Genomic DNA, 18,770 nt, shown 5'->3' with positions numbered 1-18,770 from the left:
CCAGATCCAGACTCATTTACTTAAGCCCCTTATACCCCTGATCCAGGCTCATTTACTTAAGCCCCTTATTCCCCAGATCCAGGCTCATTTACTTAAGCCCTTTATTCCCCAGATCCAGGCTCATATACTTAAGCCCCTTATTCCCCAGATCCAGACTCATTTACTTAAGCCCCTTATTCCCCAGATCCAGACTCATTTACTTAAGCCCCTTATTCCCCAGATCCAGGCTCATTTACTTAAGCCCCTTATTCCCCAGATCAAGGCTCATTTACTTAAGCCCCTTATTCCCCAGATCCAGGCTCATTTACTTAAGCCCCTTATTCCCCAGATCCAGAGTCATTTACTTAAGCCCCTTATTCCCCAGATCCAGACTCATTTACTTAAGCCCCTTATTCCCCAGATCCAGGCTCATTTACTTAAGCCCCTTATTCCCCAGATCCAGAGTCATTTACTTAAGCCCCTTATTCCCCAGATCCAGGCTCATTTACTTAAGCCCCTTATTCCCCAGATCCAGTCATTTACTTAAGCCCCTTATTCCCCAGATCCAGGCTCATTTACCTAAGCCCCTTATTCCCCAGATCCAGACTCATTTACCTAAGCCCCTTATTCCCCAGATCCAGACTCATTTACTTAAGCCCCTTATTCCCCAGATCAAGGCTCATATACTTAAGCCCCTTATTCCCCAGATCCAGACTCATTTACCTAAGCCCCTTATTCCCCAGATCCAGACTCATTTACTTAAGCCCCTTATTCCCCAGATCCAGGCTCATTTACCTAAGCCCCTTATTCCCCAGATCCAGGCTCATTTACCTAAGCCCCTTATTCCCCAGATCCAGACTCATTTACTTAAGCCCCTTATTCCCCAGATCCAGGCTCATTTACTTAAGCCCCTTATTCCCCAGTTCCAGACTCATTTACCTAAGCCCCTTATTTCCCAGATCTAGACTCATTTACTTAAGCCCCTTATTCCCCAGATCCAGGCTCATTTACTTAAGCCCCTTATTCCCCAGATCCAGGCTCATTTACCTAAGCCCCTTATTCCCCAGATCCAGGCTCATTTACCTAAGCCCCTTATTCCCCAGATCCAGGCTTATTTACTTAAGCCCCTTATTTCCCAGATCCAGACTCATTTGCTTTTATCCCACACGTGCAGGCATGCGGGTCTCAGCAACTATGGTATCCTACAAATGCAGTGGACTACAGAGGTGCCCTCTGTGCGCGACCGTTCTCAACCGCCAAGGAAGATTCCCCAGCATCGCCCCCAGGGGATGATGCCTGACGACAATTCGTCCGACGTGGTACAGATGCCTAATAGTAACAGGTTATACTGCTTTGACCTTTTCAAAAGCAAAAGCTCCCACCAGCCCTTATCAATAAAATCTTCATTACATGTTGACAAAATTTCTCTGTGACCCTCCGACTGCGCTTGATTTTTCTCCATAGTTTACATGTTGAATTGAGTATTTTCATCATGTTGGTTTAATCTATTGCAGTGCTCAATTTATGGCCATGTTTTATTAATTGGTCCCCAGGGAGGGTAGACAGACCAAGTTAAATAGATGATATTTGTTTGATTTGGTGGTTATCGATTATAATTCATGAGTGATCATAGAAAACTTTTTTCTGTAATGAAAAGTTATCAATATTCAAACCAATCCAACAAATTTTCTTTTTAGCTCACCAGATTGCTCAGGTGAGCTTTTGTGACCGGTCTTTGTCCGTCTTCTGTCTGTCCGTCGTCCACATTTGGTTTGTAAACACTCTAGAGGCCACATTTCATGTCTGATCTTCATGAAACTTCATCAGAAGATTTGTCCCAATGATATCTCGATCAAGTTCGAAACTGGGTCATGCTGGGTCAAAAACTAGGTCACTAGGTCAAAAAAAAGGAAAACCTTGTAAACACTGTAGAAGTCACATTTCATGCCCAATCTTCATGTAACTTCGTAAAAATGTTTGCCTTAATGATATGTTGGTCGAGTTCAAAAGTGGATCCGGTCCGTTGAAAAACATGGCCGCCAGTGGGCAGGGCAGTTTTCCTTATTGGGCTATAAAGAAACCTTGTAAACACTCTAGAAGTCACAATTTTTGCCCAATCATCATGAAAGTTGGTCAAAACATTGGTTTTATTGATATCTCGGAGTTCGAAAATGGTCCAGATCGGTGAAAAAACATGGCCGCCAATGGGCGGGGCATTTTTCTCTATATGTTTATAGCGAAAACATGTGAACACTCTAGAAGTCACATTTTTGGCCCAATTTTCATGAAATTTGGTCAGAACATTTGTTTCCTTGATATGAGAGTTGATTTCGAAAATGGTTCAGGTCAGTAAATAAACATGGCTGCCGGGGGGGGGGCAGTTTTCCTTATTTTGCTATATAGAAACCTTGTAAACACTCTAAAAGTCACAATTTTGCCCAATCATCATGAAAGTTGGTCAAAACATTGGTTTTATTAATATCTCAGACAAGTTTGAAAATGGTCAAAACATGTGAACACTCTAGAAGTCACATTTTTGGCCCAATTTTCATGAAATTTAGTCTGAACATTTGTTTCCTTGATATGAGAGTTGAGTTCGAAAATGATTCCGGTCAGTTTAATAACATGGCTGCCGGGGGGGGGGACAGTTTTCTTATATTTATATAGTAAAAAAAGCTTGTGAACACTCTAAAAATCACATTGTTTGCTCAATCATCATGAAACTTGGTACAACGATTGGTTTTATATATATCACATAATTAATGCCATAATTATTGCCCTTAGATTCTCCATATTTTCATTATATTATACAAAATCCTTGTAAACACTCTAGAGCTCACAATTTTGTTTCAGATTTTATAAATCTTGGTCATTATATTTATGTTTGTAAGCAAAGTTTGATGTTTGGTAAGGGGGATCAACTCAAAATATAGTTCACCAGGTCAAATCTTACAAAAACACTACATAAGCCAGAGTTTTGGTTCAATAATGATGAAACTTGACCAGGATGTTTGTCTGGACAATATCTAGGTCAAGTGTGAAGTTTTGTAAAGATTGAATGAACCGACTCCTCTCAGGTGAGCGAACTAGGGCCATCTTGCCCCTCTTGTTATTTTATGCTTACAAATGATTATATGTGTATTTAAACTGGAGAATTAATCTAAAGTAATGACATAAACACAACAACATATTTTCACAGTAAAAAGCAACATTTATTTATAATTTTCACTTTTTGAAACAGTGAATTTTCATTTTTAACTCAAAGATTTTTCACAATAATCCACCAAAAAGCATAAAATAAAGTTTGTTATCTTCATTGTTATTCTATGTAAAAAAATGCAACAAAGACATCTAAACCTGTAACAGAGTTATTTACAATATTATAACAAAAGAATCAATAACTACATGTAATCATAAACTATAATAGTATACCCATAGCTAAGACAAGGGAGCTATCATGCAATTATAAAAAGGCATCGAGGGTAATAGTCCCTTTTTTGTACAAACTGCACATAAAATACTCTCTTCCCTCAAGACTTAGAGGTTAACAATAGTCTTCAACTACAGAAAGCTTAAGCAATGCGCTTACCTCTAAAGGTATGTTTTATTTAAAATAACAATTGTTTACAGAACATTATTGTAAATCATGCAGTTATTCCCCTTTTTTCCAGTGAAACTGTCACTTGAAAGAGTTATTCCCCATTTTCATTCCAGCGAAACTGTCACTTTAAAGAGTTATTCACCTTTTTCATTTCAGTGAAAGTATCACTTGATAGAGTTATTCCCCTTTTTGTATTCCTGTGAAGCTGTCACTTGGCAGAGTTATTCCCCTTTGTCATTCCAGTGAAACTATCACTTGATATAGTTACTCCCCTTTTTCCATTCCAGACTTCGAGAGTTCTCAGACGAGGACCTGCGTCTGCCGCACCTGGAAGCCGTCACCCCTCAGCTGACCAATCAGCTGTCAGCGAACCATTATGAGTGGGCACTTCCTCTACCGCCCCCGCCTGCAAAGGAATCCCGCACGAACGCGGCCGCCATCAAGAAAGACCATGACGCGTACTGCAAGTACTATCAGCTTGTGAAGAAGAAACTACATCTGTATACATCGGTAAGAAGTCAAAAGGAATTAAAGTAGCTAAAAGTCAAATAAGCAAAATGTCATCTAAGTAACCAAAAGTCATCTAAGTAGCCGAAAGTCATCTAAGTAGCTGAAAGTCATCTAAGTAGCCAAAAGTCGTAAGAAGCTTGATGTCATAAATAGCAAAAGTCATCTTAGTAGCCAAAAGTCATCTTAATAGCCAAGTCATAAGTAGCCAAAAGTTGTCATAGGAAAGCCAAACTTGAAAAGTAGCCAAAAAATCACTTAGTCAAAAGACATAAGTGGCCAAAAGTGATAAGTAGGCAAAAGTCAAAAGAAGCCAAAAGTGCTTGGTCAAAACTGTTCTCCTTCGCACAGATTTTAAATTGAGACTGAATTTAGATATTTGGTATTTTGGATACTCGTTTCCTCTCTGCAAACTTTAAGTGTTAATATAATCTTGATTATAAAATTTGATACTGTAGCTCAAATGTAACATGTTCTCTCAATGGTTAAAACTGTAAAATATTCTTTTTTTGTGGGACAATAATTTGTGTTGATTTTGTGGGTTTCACAATGCAAAGACCAACATAGAATTCCTGTTATTTTCTTCCAAAATCAGAAAACAACCAATTTATGTGGTCAGGAAAAAGTCATTTTTAGCTCGGCTGTTTTCGGAGAAAACCCAAGGTATTGTCATAGCCAGCTCGTCGTGTCGTGCGACGTACGCTGGCGTCGTGCTAAAACTTTGACATTTTGCTCTAAAATCAAAGTGCTTCCATCTCCAACTTTGAAACTTCATATGTAGATGCACCTTGATGAGTTCTACACGCCACAATCATTTTTTGGTCACTAGGTCAAAGGTCAAGGTCACTGTGACCTCTAAAAAAAAATAATCTGACAAGCTTTTGCAGTCGAGCATGGCATCCGTTATGCGGTGCTCTTGTTTGAATAACCATGACATTTTATGCTGACAAATGTGAATTATTTTACAGTAATTACACAAATACAATTACCGAAAATTAGCAAATTTAATTCTTTTTTAAACAGTTTCTTTTATACTAGATAATCAATATTTGAAATATGTAATATTTATTGTTAAACTTGTAATGCTTTTAACTGGTAATTGGCAAAATATGTGTAACGCAATGCATTCAAAATATGCTGCTAGGTAAGTTTAAAATGCCCTGTAAAAGCTTGTTGGATTTTCTCCGAAATATAGTGGGTTTAAATCCCTGCAAAGGCAAACAATAATCAAACGTTTTAAGCTTGACTATTATACATGAAATATATATAGTGGTACTATCCTACTCACCCCGGCGTTAGCGTTGGCGTGAGCCTGCAAATGTTAAAGTTTGCGTACTACCACAAATATTGTCAATGTCCCTTGACAAATTGCTTTCATATTTTGCATACTTCTTTACCAACATGGCCCCAACCTATGAACATAGGGCAGACATCTCTATCAAGCATTTTGACAGAATTATTGCCCCTTATATACTTTGAATATGCATATTATTGATAAATCTATGTTAAAGTTTGCGTACTACCCCAAATATTTCCTATGCCCCTTGATATATTGCTTTCATATTTTGCATACTTGTTTACCAACATGAACCCAACCTATTAACAAGAGCAGACAACTGTATCAAGCATTTTAACAGAATTATTGCCCCTTTTATACTTAGAATATGCATATTATTGATAAATCTATGTTAAAGTTTGCGCACTACCCCAATTATTTCCTATGTACCTTGACATATTGCTTTCATATTTTGCTCACTTGTTAACCATCATGATCCCAACCTATAAACAAGAGCAGACAACTGTATCAAGCATTTTGACAGAATTATTGCCCCTTTTATACTTAGATAAATGAACATTTTGCTTACATTGCCATAACTTCTTTATTTATGATCAGATTTTATTAATACTTTGACAAAACAACACTTACCTGAATACCACAATGGATTCCAGCCAAACAATACCCCACACCCCAACCAAGAATCCCTGCCCCCACACCCCACATTATACCCCCCTCTCACCCCCCCCCCCCCCCTTACCCCCTCAAAAAAAAATCTTTTTTTTTATTTTTGAAAGATCGTCTAATAAATAACCACACCCCACATTATACCCCCTATATACCCCCCCCCCCCCCCCTTTAATTTTTTTTCTCCTTTTTTATTTTTGAAAGATCGTCTTATAAATTATTGAATATGAACAATTTGCCCATGATGGCTTACGTAATACTGTCAAGCACTCGAATAGTCGAGCGCGCTGTCCTCTGACAGCTCTTGTTTCTTTTCTTATCATTTTAGATTATTCCAAACATAAAAGTTTTGTTAGCAAATAAGTTTTTTGTTACTTAGTAAGTTTCGAGTTCTTTTGTTGTTATAGAAACTTGGCTTTATTCGTGCTTTAATTGAGGCTGAAAAAGCACGACCACAAAATAAGGTATTTAAGTACTAGGTTTTTGCATGCAAATAAGTGTAACTTTGTACAATGCCTTGCATGATATAAACCTTTACCACGTATTTACATGTATTTTGACGCATTTACAGTTCCTTTGTAATTTAAATTTAATTAAACACCTTTCTTACCAAATTCAAGTTGTAAAGGCTTCATTTCCAACCCTTAGAAACTGACGAGCAGCAAACAGCATAAAACCTGAACAGAATACGAGTTACTCACTTGCTGTTCTGGTTTTATGATGGTTACAACAGCCATTTTCACTTTGCTTTTTATGGGGAAAGGGATAATAAAGACAGTTTCTGGGAAAACGGGGTAAACTGTATGGGCGTAAAGTATCATCTGCACAGGCTAATCAGGGACGACACTTTCCGCTTTATGGAATTTTTGTTTTAAAGGAAGTCTCCTCTAAATGAAAATCCAGTCTAGACGAAAAGTGTTGCCCTTGATTAGCCTGTGGAGACTACACCGGCTAATCTGGGACAATATTTTATTCTCATGCATAAAGTCGTGTGGAGACTTCACCGGCTTATCTGGGACGATATTTTATTCTCATGCATAAAGTCCTGTGGAGACATCACAGGCTAATCTGAAACGATATTTTATTCTCGTGCATAAAGTCCTGTGGAGACTTCACCGGCTAATCTGGGACGATATTTTATTCTCATGCATAAAGTCCTGTGGAGACTTCACCGTTTAATCTGGGACCATATTTTATTCTCATGCATAAAGTCCTGTGGAGACTTGACACCGGCTAATCTGGGACCATATTTTATTCTCATGCATAAAGTCCTGTGGAGACTTGACACCGGCTAATCTGGGACCATATTTTATTCTCGTGCATAAAGTCCTGTGGAGACTTCACCGGCTAATCTGGGACGATATTTTATTCTCATGCATAAAGTCCTGTGGAGACTTCACCGGTTAATCTGGGACCATATTTTATTCTCATGCATAAAGTCCTGTGGAGACTTGACACCGGCTAATCTGGGACCATATTTTATTCTCATGCATAAAGTCCTGTGGAGACTTGACACCGGCTAATCTGGGACCATATTTTATTCTCGTGCATAAAGTCCTGTGGAGACTTCACCGGCTAATCTGGGACGATATTTTATTCTCATGCATAAAGTCCTGTGGAGACTTCACCGGTTAATCTGGGACCATATTTTATTCTCATGCATAAAGTCCTGTGGAGACTTGACACCGGCTAATCTGGGACCATATTTTATTCTCATGCATAAAGTCCTGTGGAGACTTGACACCGGCTAATCTGGGACGATATTTTATTCTCATGCATAAAGTCCTGTTTTACCAGAGTGTTGGCTTATTATGAATACTTAACCCTATGTTTGTCATTAATTGGTTTTAAATGAACATTAAATGTTAATGATTATCTAACATAGCTGGTCTTTTGACTTTGATCCAAGACTGGTTTTAAAACTAATAGTCATACCTCAAAAGATTGAACACTTGGTAACATTAATATATAAATTCTGCACGAATATTCAGATCCAGTATTTTCACATCATGTTAAATCTGCATCCAAAGTAATGCCTTGTTATACATGTAATCAATGTTCAAAATGGTATAAAAATATGAACTTATTCAGAAAATTTTGCCTAAAGCATATAAATTCACTCCAGGGATGGATATAAGCAGGTGCCAACTTACCAATGGCCTCCAAATGTTATAGTTTCCAACCCTTTTTGATTATTTTTGCTGTCTCTGCAAATGTATGTCAACAAAGTTTATTTTAGCTTGATTACATCGAAAGCCTTATGCTTATTGAAACACTCTTAAGTCCTTATCCTGGGTAAAACCAGTTTCTTTGAGTGAGATCTATAGAACAGTTCCACCATGGGGATAGAACCATGGGCCGCTAGAGCTTTTTTTCTGGGTAGAACAAGTACTTTATGTCTTTAGGGGAGATTAAAAGAACATTTTCACAGTGGGTATCATACCCATGACCTCTCTGTGTGGCCAAGCAGATACCATATCTACTGTGCCAAGGGGTCAGCACAACTGCACAATGTCCAAGACAACTCCCTGAATACTGATTGGCCCTTGTTTTTTTTAATTTTAAGTCAGTTATAATGCAGTTGACAGTAAAGTCCTTCCTTTGCTAGTTAAAGTTATGCCCTCAAAGAGGGGCATATAGTGATTGGACTATCTGTCCGTCAGTCTGTCCGTCACGCTTTGCGTTTAGGTTTCGAAAAATGCTCTTTACTTCTATGTTGCTTCAGATAGCAACTTGATATTTGGCATTCATGTGTACCTCATGGAGCTGCACATTTTGAGTGGTGAAAGGTCAAGGTCATCCTTAAAGGTCAAAGGTCAAAAAACTAATCCAAGGGAAGTAATAAGCTTTAAAGGGAGATAATTATCTGTATCTGCCAAATGATAAAAAAGTAAAATAAATCAAAGCGGCGCAAAAACCTCTCTTGTTCTTAGTGGAACAGGCATTGTGGAATTATTTTTATTGCTTTCCACACTTTTGTTATGAGAAATCATTTTGGAAATAATTTCTATCCAAGGTGACCCGTTACTTAAAGAATGTCCAGCTGGTGGAGACTATATATAACAATGTAAAACTGCGAGGTATCATAAATTGTTGTCAACATGTTGGGCACGCAAATCACATGCTGCATAGTAGTTAAACACTTTGATAAATAATGTATTTATATTGTTTCTTGATGTTAAAGCACCCTCACCGTCTGGTCCATATAAACAGACTCCCAGAGCCTTTGATAATTTTTGCTATGGCGGCTCTCAGCAACCCATTGGGTTATAAAGCTGAGAATTAAATTATATAAATAAATATATAAATTTCAAGGCAACAGACGGAAATGTAATTCTTCTTGAAATGGTTCGCACCATTATTTACTTTTGTTTTCACACACATTTGAAAATTATGTTGCATGTATGCATGAATGTTTAGTGTTATATGACATTTTTTAATAAGTTACATCTCTAACTTGATCTTATGTTCCGGTAGAATTAAAACGCATGCCATTGATTTTATAACACTTAACTTAAAATACCAATGGATTCTAAGTTTCAATTTTTGTGTAATATCTGCAAAATAATTGATTTTGAATAAAGAGATTTGAAAATGTAAGATTAACACTATTACCATTGTTCACTGTCTTAAAAATTAAAAATGAATATCAAATACTTAATCAACATTTTCATGCAAGAAATACGCAAGTATTAGTCGCTATAAGTCTTTAACAGAAGGAGACTATTTGTTTATTCCTGATTTGATTCCATAAACATGGATCTTGTGATAAATAAACAACTACCTCTGCTTGCTTGATGAAACTTGGATTGTGGATAGTCCATGTACATATGGGGAATTACAAATTATTTAAAATTGTGGTTGCCATAGTAACAAATGCTATGGTAACAGAAATGATGAAATGTTTTGTCTGGAACAAGTTCTGGAGCGAGGTTAATAAAACTCAGAATGTGGATAAAGGTTCATATGGGGAATATGCACATTATTTCAAGTTTTATTTTCAAGGACAAACATTGTGATTGCTATGGTTACAGGAATGATGGAAAACTAAAAGGTGCCTTCTGACCTTACTCATACAACATTTACCTGGCAGGGGACTTAAGTTTTGTCTGTGACAAAGCTCTTGTTGAAAATTGTCTATGTTGTAAGATGTTTGTCTGTCTGTCTATTAAAAAACGAGCATGTTTTGAACGAAATAAATCAATTTCATCAATATAAGATCATGTGATTTACAAAACTAGCTTTCTTCCTTAAAGTAAAGGTCATAGGTTAAATGTCAGCATCATTGTCAATTATTGTTACCTGGTCAAGGTCATTGGTTTCAGAATTATAGCCAATTATTGTTATATTGTTTTGTAAGCCATTTATTGTTGTCTTTTCTTTTAAACTTCAATTAATTTCATGTAAACAGGGTCAATAGTGAAATAGATTTGAAAGTGCAGATGATTAAACCCTTTCCATCTCAAACAGCATTTTGACCCATTGGTAGACCCTTAAAAAATCTAATTAAATGAAATACTTTTTTCATAGATTCCAGTTTTAAAGACTTCATTTTCAACCCTAAGATACTAATGAGCATCAAACAGCATACAATGTCAATTTACTTCACTCGCAGGCTCTTATGATTTTATGTTCAGGTTGCATAAAGCCATTTTCTCTTTCCTTTTGAGCAGGAAAGGGTTACTTTTGTTTTGCATCTGCTGCCATTTTAAGGGTATTTTTGCATTTAAAAGTGTGTAAAGAGGTGTAATTTGACTACTCAGTGGTTGGGGTTTCAATTTATTATGCTCCCCCACAATTTTTGGGGGAGCATATAGTTGCCGTTTCGTCTGCCCGTGTGTCCGTCCATGCAAAATTTCTGCCCCGGCTATTTCTCAGCAATTAATGACCGGAATTCAATGAAACTTTATGGGAAGCTTCTTTACCAACAGAAGATGTGCATATTATCAGCTGGTTATGGTTAGATGATTTTTCACAGAGTTATGGCCCTTTGAAATTTTCTATAAACTGTACATATAGTGCAATTCTTGTCCCCCCAACTACTGGCTGGAATTCAATGAAGCTTTATGTGAAGCTTAACTACCTTGAGGAGATGGGCATGTTATTTGTGGGTTCTGGTAAGATGATTTATTTAGTGAGTTATGGCCTTTTGAAATTTTTAAGATGCTAAACCATCAATCGTATTATTTTGTGCAAAGTTATGCCCCTCAAGACGTTTCCTTTTATCTGAATATATAGTGCAATATTGTGACAAAAAAAACACTTTGGAGAGCATCACCTGTCTCCGACGGTTTCTTTTACTCTGTTGTCCGAGTGTTTTCATTTAAATTTGTTAAGTAGTTCATTATGCTATCAATTTTTCTAATAATGCATTTCAAGCGTTTTGTATCAATTATGAAGTACAAGACAAACAATTGTTCGATATTATTGGCCCTTTAACAATAAAGGAAAGTAAATTAAATATTTTAATTTCATCTACAAAGGAAAGAACCTAACAAAGGAACATAACTTGGAAGGTCACAATATACTAAAAGATTTCCATGACATTTTCAAAACAAAAAATAAAGTTAAACTTATGCGCATAGAGACCCTCGTACCCGTACCTTTTCTTTAAGAGCATACCAAGCCAAATTGATTTGAAAAATTAAAAAGATAGGTCATGTGGTTTGTAAGAAAGAACTCGATGCAAATCAACTGTCACTGTTTTTACGGCCAGTTTTTTACCAGCTTCTCTCAAATTGACAAGGATTTCCGACCAACTGTCAAAGTCTCTTGTAGACTCTAACCTTAAACAAATGCTGTAGATCGTGTTTAAAGAGTACAGCATTTAACATCATACATATTGAGTATATTGAAACCTTTAATATTTTATTTTCAGCAACAAAGGGAAAGAACCCAACATCTTCCTGAAGTGTTTGTGAAACAGCTGAAAGAAGGTCAGCCAAAATTGAGCTCAAAGCGTCCACAACGGTCTCGAACTCTCACCAAGTCTGACCTCAGTCCTTCACATTTTCCTCCAATCAAAATTGGCCAGCTCATTCGAATTTAGTGGACATATATATTGTTATCTATATTTTCTTTTTGGTGTTGACTTTGGTATAAGTTTCATATACCAAAATAACTTTCTTCTGAGCCTTGCATTTTTATTTGTTAATTTTTATTAAATAATGAAAAATGTCATGATAGTTAGTTGTGATTTATTCTGTGATACGATTTATTTAATAGGATGTATTTTTTTAGATAGGTTTTCTTAATATTTATATTGTTTATTGTTGATATTGATTGTTAATGTTCTATTGTTATACTCTTTTGCCATGCTGTTTTTGTTATATTAGTTTTATATGTTGTTTGTAAAATATGGTAATAAATAATTATTTCAAATCAAAAACAAAAAATGACTTCCAATTGACAGAAAAACTTAAAGTTTTTTGTAGTGCTAAACCAAAATTCCTGTTCATCAGTATGAAAATTATGTGTCTGTTGTTGTCAACAAGATAAACAATTAGTAAAGGAGATATAACTCAGGTATAAAAACGTTGGTTCATATTGTTTTCTTTATTGTCTGCTTTTTAAGTTTCTGTGATTTACTTACTTTGTTTATAAATGTAATGATTAAAAAAAAATTTATAGTAACACAAGAGTGAACATTTCAAACTTGCCATTTCATAGGTGCACATACAAAATTAACCCTTTACCACTTAGATACGTATTTTGATGCATTTGCAGTCCCTTAGAAAATTACATTTAATTCAAGACCTTTCTTACTAGATTCAAGTTTCAAAGGCTTAATTTCTTACCCTTATGTACTGATGAACAGCAAACAGCATAAAACCTAAACGGACTGTGAGTTACTCGCAAGCTGTTCTGGTTTTTTGCTGTTTGCTAATAGCCATTTCCATATTGCTTCTGAGCGGGAAAGGGTTAAAGAAGAGTTACAAGTATTATGTATATAGAAACTTGTTAATGCTCCATGAAAGGGTGGGAGAATCAATCACTACTTTGTCAATCTGTAAGAATTCTAATTTATATGAAATTGATTTGCAGGGGTCTAAAATAAATTTCCCTGATTTTGATTCCCTCTCTTAATTTCGGTACCTCTTTTGGTCATGTTTTTCTTTTAGGATACACATGTTCATACATATTGTCAGGTCACTTTGCTCATTAGATAATTCTTAGGAAGTAATTTCTTTGAATAATAATTCCTTTCTGTGTTTGACCTTAGACACTTATTATCATTATTGTGGAACACTTGTTTGGAGAATCCTTATTGATTGGACATACATATGAGCCTCGCTCTGTGAAAAGGGGGCTTAATGCATGTGTTAAAAGTGTCGTCCCAGATCAGCCTTTGCCATCTGCACAGGCTAATAAGGGGCGACACTTTCCGCTTTTATTTAAGGTTTTGTTTTAGGAAGACTGTTCTCAACTAAAATCCAGTTGAGGTGGAAAGTGTCGCCCCTGATTAGCCGGTGCGGACTGCACAGGCTTATCTGGTACGACGCTGTATGCACATGCATTAAACCCCCTGTTCACAGAGCAAGGCTCATATAGTTTCAGGTTGTTTTTTAGTTTTTGCACAAGGTCTCTGGAACTAATGATATGAATTTGATGACAATTTCTATGAGGTATTCATATATATATAATAAGGTGGATGTGTTCAAATTGTCAGGTAATTCTGCATCAGTGATTATTTAAACCTTAGATACGTATTTAATTAACCCTTTACCACTTAGATACATATTTAATTAACCCTTTACCACTTAGATACGTATTGAATTAACCCTATACCACTTACATACATATTTAATTAACCCTTTACCACTTAGATACATATTTAATTAACCCTTTACCACTAAGATACATATTTAATTAACCCTTTACCACTAAGATACATATTTAATTAACCCTTTACCACTTAGATACATATTTAATTAACCCTTTACCACTTAGATACATATTTCAATGCATTTGTTGTCCCTCAGAAAGTTACATTTATTTAAAGACCTTGCTTACTAGATTCAAGTTTAAAAGGCTTCATTTCCAACCCTTAGATTTTGTTGAGCAGCAAACAGCATAAAGCCTGAACAGATTGGGAGTTACTCGCAGGCTGTTCTGGTTTTATGCTTTTTGCACATAGCCATTTTCACTTTAACTACCGAGTGGGAAAGTGTTAAGGAGTTCAAATTATAATTTGACATGGTGCGTGAGATCTTTGAAAATAATAATCCAAATGTGAAAACGTACAAGCAGCATAGGCTGGACATGCACATATGAGTCGCGTTCTGAGAAAACTGGGCATAATGCATGTGCGTAAAGTGTCGTCCCAGATTAGCCTGTGCAGTGCACACAGGCTAATCAGGGACGAAACTCACTGCTTTTATGGTATTTTTTGATTAAAGGAAGTCCTTTTTTACCAAAAAATATAGTTTAAGCGGAAAGTGTTGTCCCTGATTAGCCTTTGTGGACTGCATAGGCAAATCTGGGACAACACTTTACGCTCATGCATTAAGCCCAGTTTTCCCAGAACGCGACTCATATTGTCTCATAATCAGGCCCCAAGGTCAGGTCAGTGTAATTGTTCTGGTCTGTTGATCTTGAAATTTACGCAGAGTTGTTGTTCCAAGATCTCACATACAATCTCTGCCATCACAAGAAGATCCTAACAAGTTGGTAGAATTTTTTTTAAGTATTAATTATGAAAAGTAGTGTTGTTTTCTTAATATTTCGAAAATACTGTATAAGTTGAGGTTCATTATAATAATACAAAAAATACCTACATTTAAAAAAGTAAAAGTAACAACGGGAAAATTATTGTACCACGTGGCTTGGCTATCATCACCTGGTTGTTTATGAAGGCAGGGATTTGATCCAGCTAGGCTGGTTCCAGTCGAGTCTTGCTGAGGTTCCTAATTGTTCCACGGCCTTCAATTAACGCTTGATTGGTCATTGAGGGCTCTGATACTACTTAAATGTAACCCAGGTACTCTTTAGTATACTTAAATGAAGCCCGGGTACAATATACTGACAGGTACCCGGCCAATTTAGACTGCATCCGAGGTTTATTCCAGCCCATAAGCTGATGTCATAAACAACTCTACAGACTATGAAGCAAAATTCTCTTTAAATAAAGCCTGCCTTGACATGCTTTTTGGAGCACGTGTTTCGATAACATCGAGGCCATTTTACAGAATATTGACATAAATATGAACATTATTAATTTGAAAAAATAGCTGACATTTCAGGGTATGTTTAAGTATATTTTCAGTACCCGGCATACATTTAATTAGAACCTAAGCCGACACAAGCCAATTGAGCTCAATAAACTCACACATTGTCAAAGCACATCTTTGGGGAGCATCCATTTTAATTTCACTGATAATATTTGTTAAATCATGTTGGTTTTACATTAAAAAATCAAAATAAACAATTAAATGCAATTTGTTAACATTCAAGTTTTGACAATCAGTAAAGAAATTGTACAAGGTGTTCAGAGTCTGTGATATTTGATAAAACATTTGCCTATAAATCAAAGATGTTATATCAATTAAAGGTGTTTTTTTGCAATCAATTGATATTTGAAAATAAATTATAATCTCATAAAGTTGTTTTTCTTTATTGTTCCCTACCGTTTTGATGGAAGGGGACTTATGGTTTTCGCTCTGTGTGTCTGTCTGTCTGAGAGTCTGTCACACTTTTCTGGATCCTGCGATAACTTTAAAAGTTCTTAATATTTGTTCATGAAACTTGAAACATAGATAGATGGCAATATGGACATCATGCACATCATTTCATTTTGTTCCTACGTCAAAAATTCGGGTTGCTATGGCAACAAATAGACTAGAAATACTGCTGAAAATGGTGGTTTTCTGGATCCTGCGATAGCTTTAAAAGTTATTCATATTTTTCATGAAACTTGTAACATGGATAGATGGCAATATGGACATAATGCATGTCATTTCATTTTGTTCCTACGTCAAAAATTCTGGTTGCTATGGCAACAAATTAAAAAACAATAATCTGACAATGGTGGAGCCGGTAGGTGACATATATTGCTAGTCCGTATACCCTTTGCAAAAGTATTGTTAATTCCATGGTGCACATTTTGTTTAAATTATATTCTTGTTAAAGTCACACTAGTGTATGCTATCTTAAAACTAAGTGCATTAAAAATTTCCCTTTTTTTGTAAACATATTATGAACATGTAAAATTGCTGGAAAAAAATCATGTGTTTCAAACAAGAGATGCGTTGTTTAATGTATGACATTTTTAATGTTGGAATTACTAGTATTGATTTGCATAACAAATTTGAATTTAAAAAATAAATGTCGAAAAAGTTTTTCAAATCTCAAAATACCCATATTATACCTTTTTGGGTAAATAATTTGTATTTATGCTCCAAAAAGAAGGCATATAGTATCTGCATCGTCCTTCCTTCTGTCCCTCAGTCTGTCCTACTTCTTGTGCAAAGCGTTACTGAGGAAGTTCTCAAGGGATTAACCCATTTATGCCTAGTGGACTCTACCATCCTTCTAAACTGGATCAATTTATTTCCAAAATTAGGGATGTTTAGTATATTATTTCTTTATTTAGAATATTCCTTACAGAAATTCCTTTAAGCAAACCCGTCTGTAGATCTGCCGTGGAATCATATGGAATTCTATGGAAATCGTTAGATGGAATTCCGTGGAGTATTGGCACTAACTTTCCATCTGATTCCATGCAATCAATGGAAAAGTGAAAAAAAAACAGAAGGGGGACTTGATATGGGATGGAATTCCATAAAATGCCGTGGAATTCCATAGAATTCCGTGGCATTCCATATAATGCCGTGGAATTCCATAGAATGCCGTGGAATTCCATAGAACGCCGTGGAATTCCATAGAACGCCGTGGAATTCCATGGAACGCCGTGGAATTCCATGGAATGCCGTGGAATTCCATAGAACGCCGTGGAATTCCATAGAATGCCGTGGAATTCCGTGAAAAGCTATGGAATTTCATAAAAAGCTGGAATAAAATAGAAAAAAACAACAGATTATAGATCAAAGGCATTTTATTGATTTTGAAAAACAAATGTGAATGTAACTAAAGGTTTCATCATAGAAGTTAAACAAGAACAAGATCTGGCATCAATCATTAACCACACACATGCAGTCACAGTACATATTCAACGAGAGCGCCGATGGCGCTGAAAGCATAGTTGCAAGATACAGGGAAGTTGCTGCTGAAGTAAATGTTTAGGTTAAAATATACTAAATAGTTTCCTTATATGTTTCGATGTAAAAGCGACAACTTTGAGCGAAAATAAATACAACATTTTGCACATAGAGACCCCCATAACCACACCTTTTCTTGACGGGCATTCTTAGCTGAATCGATTTAAGCAATAAAAAAGATTTGTCATGTTCAAACCAAAAACAAATTCGACTCAAATCAAAATCGACTGTTTTTGCGCCTTTTTTCGGCCGTTTTCTAGTGGATTGTAACCTTTTGCAGTGCCATTTTTTACTTTAATCTCCAACTTTATCCTATTTCAGGGATTAAGTAGTGAACACCTATGCTTACCCTATCAATATCTCCAAACGATAAAACCAGAACAAAGTGTATAACATGCCTTCGAGGAAAATATGATGATTTGTTTAGAAAGTACAGCCCTTCATGACTCGATTATTTAGTATATTGTAGCCTTAACGATTGCTGACATCACGAGTCGCCCCCCTTGTTGACAAAATGCTCTATTTTTAGAAACGGGAATTCCAAATAGTGACGAATGTGAATGGTTACAAAATGACATAACTATGAAAATAAATACGCAGAATTACATTATTTCACGCATACCATTATGCAACCATCCGTTTTCTTTTCCGACTTGATACATTTACAGCTTTCCATTTAATATTTTACAGACACAGCACTCGTCCAGAATTCGCGCGAATCCATTAAATCTGATGCCACATTTAAACCGTAAACTCTACTCGTAACGTTAATTTCTGGCTCAAAGTAAATCATTTAAACTTCAATTAACACATCTCTATTACTTTTAAACTCTACTTCATCAAATCCATTGAAAGGCACGTCAGAATCCATGTCATAAATCAGAAAACATTCATCGTACTCCGCTATTTTTTACACATTTTCAAAGAATAAAAGTGCTTTATGCCCCACTTTCTGCTGAGAATATGTTTTAATTTCTATTTATAATTAACCGATGAAATGTTACATATACTTAAACCAAGGCCTTATGAATTCAGTTATGTAAACATTTGACCTCTCACAGAACAATAAACGAAGGAAATAGAAATTGGGATCCCATAGAAATTAGGTGTGAGGTCACTATCAATAAGAACAGAATTGTTTTACAAACGAAATTTGTTTTAGGTTATAAGAAGATTTTTTGACATAAAACGGTCTTAGAAAAATTCACTAAAAACGGTGTCAGCAATATTCTTGGAAGAAAACGTTAGAAAAACGTTTCCCCCCCCAAAAATTGTAAGAATTACCATATACTAAATTAAATAGATATTTCGTCTGATTTTTGATCAGGTAAGGCTTCATAATGGACAACCGATCGATGTGGATTTTCGAAATGTGGTATATACCATAAGCATAGGTGCAAGCACCTATGCTAAAAATGAGTGGTTTTACATTTTCATAAAGTACCAACTCTCTTAACCACAGGCATGCATGCACACATTCAAAAACACATCCATAAACATGCAC

General features: G+C 35.8%; 2 protein-coding genes across 3 annotated transcripts in view; one reads left to right on the top strand and one right to left on the bottom strand.

Moving 5' to 3' along the window:
* The window catches only part of LOC127847190 (uncharacterized), a 233,394-nt gene extending 221,090 nt beyond the window's left edge, over positions 1 to 12,304 (top strand). The window contains exons 48-50 of one of the 2 annotated variants that reach the window (XM_052378912.1): positions 1,154 to 1,321; positions 3,868 to 4,090; positions 11,929 to 12,304. In XM_052378912.1, the coding sequence (XP_052234872.1) occupies positions 1,154 to 1,321; positions 3,868 to 4,090; positions 11,929 to 12,099 (562 nt within the window). In that variant the 3' untranslated portion in view covers positions 12,100 to 12,304. The remainder of the gene's footprint in view (positions 1 to 1,153; positions 1,322 to 3,867; positions 4,091 to 11,928) is intronic. The other variant, XM_052378913.1, reaches the window with a different exon arrangement.
* Positions 1 to 18,770, bottom strand: part of LOC127849021 (uncharacterized) — a 330,113-nt gene that overhangs the window by 284,498 nt on the left and 26,845 nt on the right. The window lies entirely within an intron of this gene.

This window comes from Dreissena polymorpha, chromosome 10 (assembly GCF_020536995.1).
Source record: "Dreissena polymorpha isolate Duluth1 chromosome 10, UMN_Dpol_1.0, whole genome shotgun sequence".
In the NCBI taxonomy this organism is placed as follows: Eukaryota; Metazoa; Mollusca; class Bivalvia; order Myida; family Dreissenidae; genus Dreissena; species Dreissena polymorpha.
The sequence above is the reverse complement of the archived record's forward strand: the minus strand, read 5'-3'. Positions and strand labels throughout refer to the sequence as shown.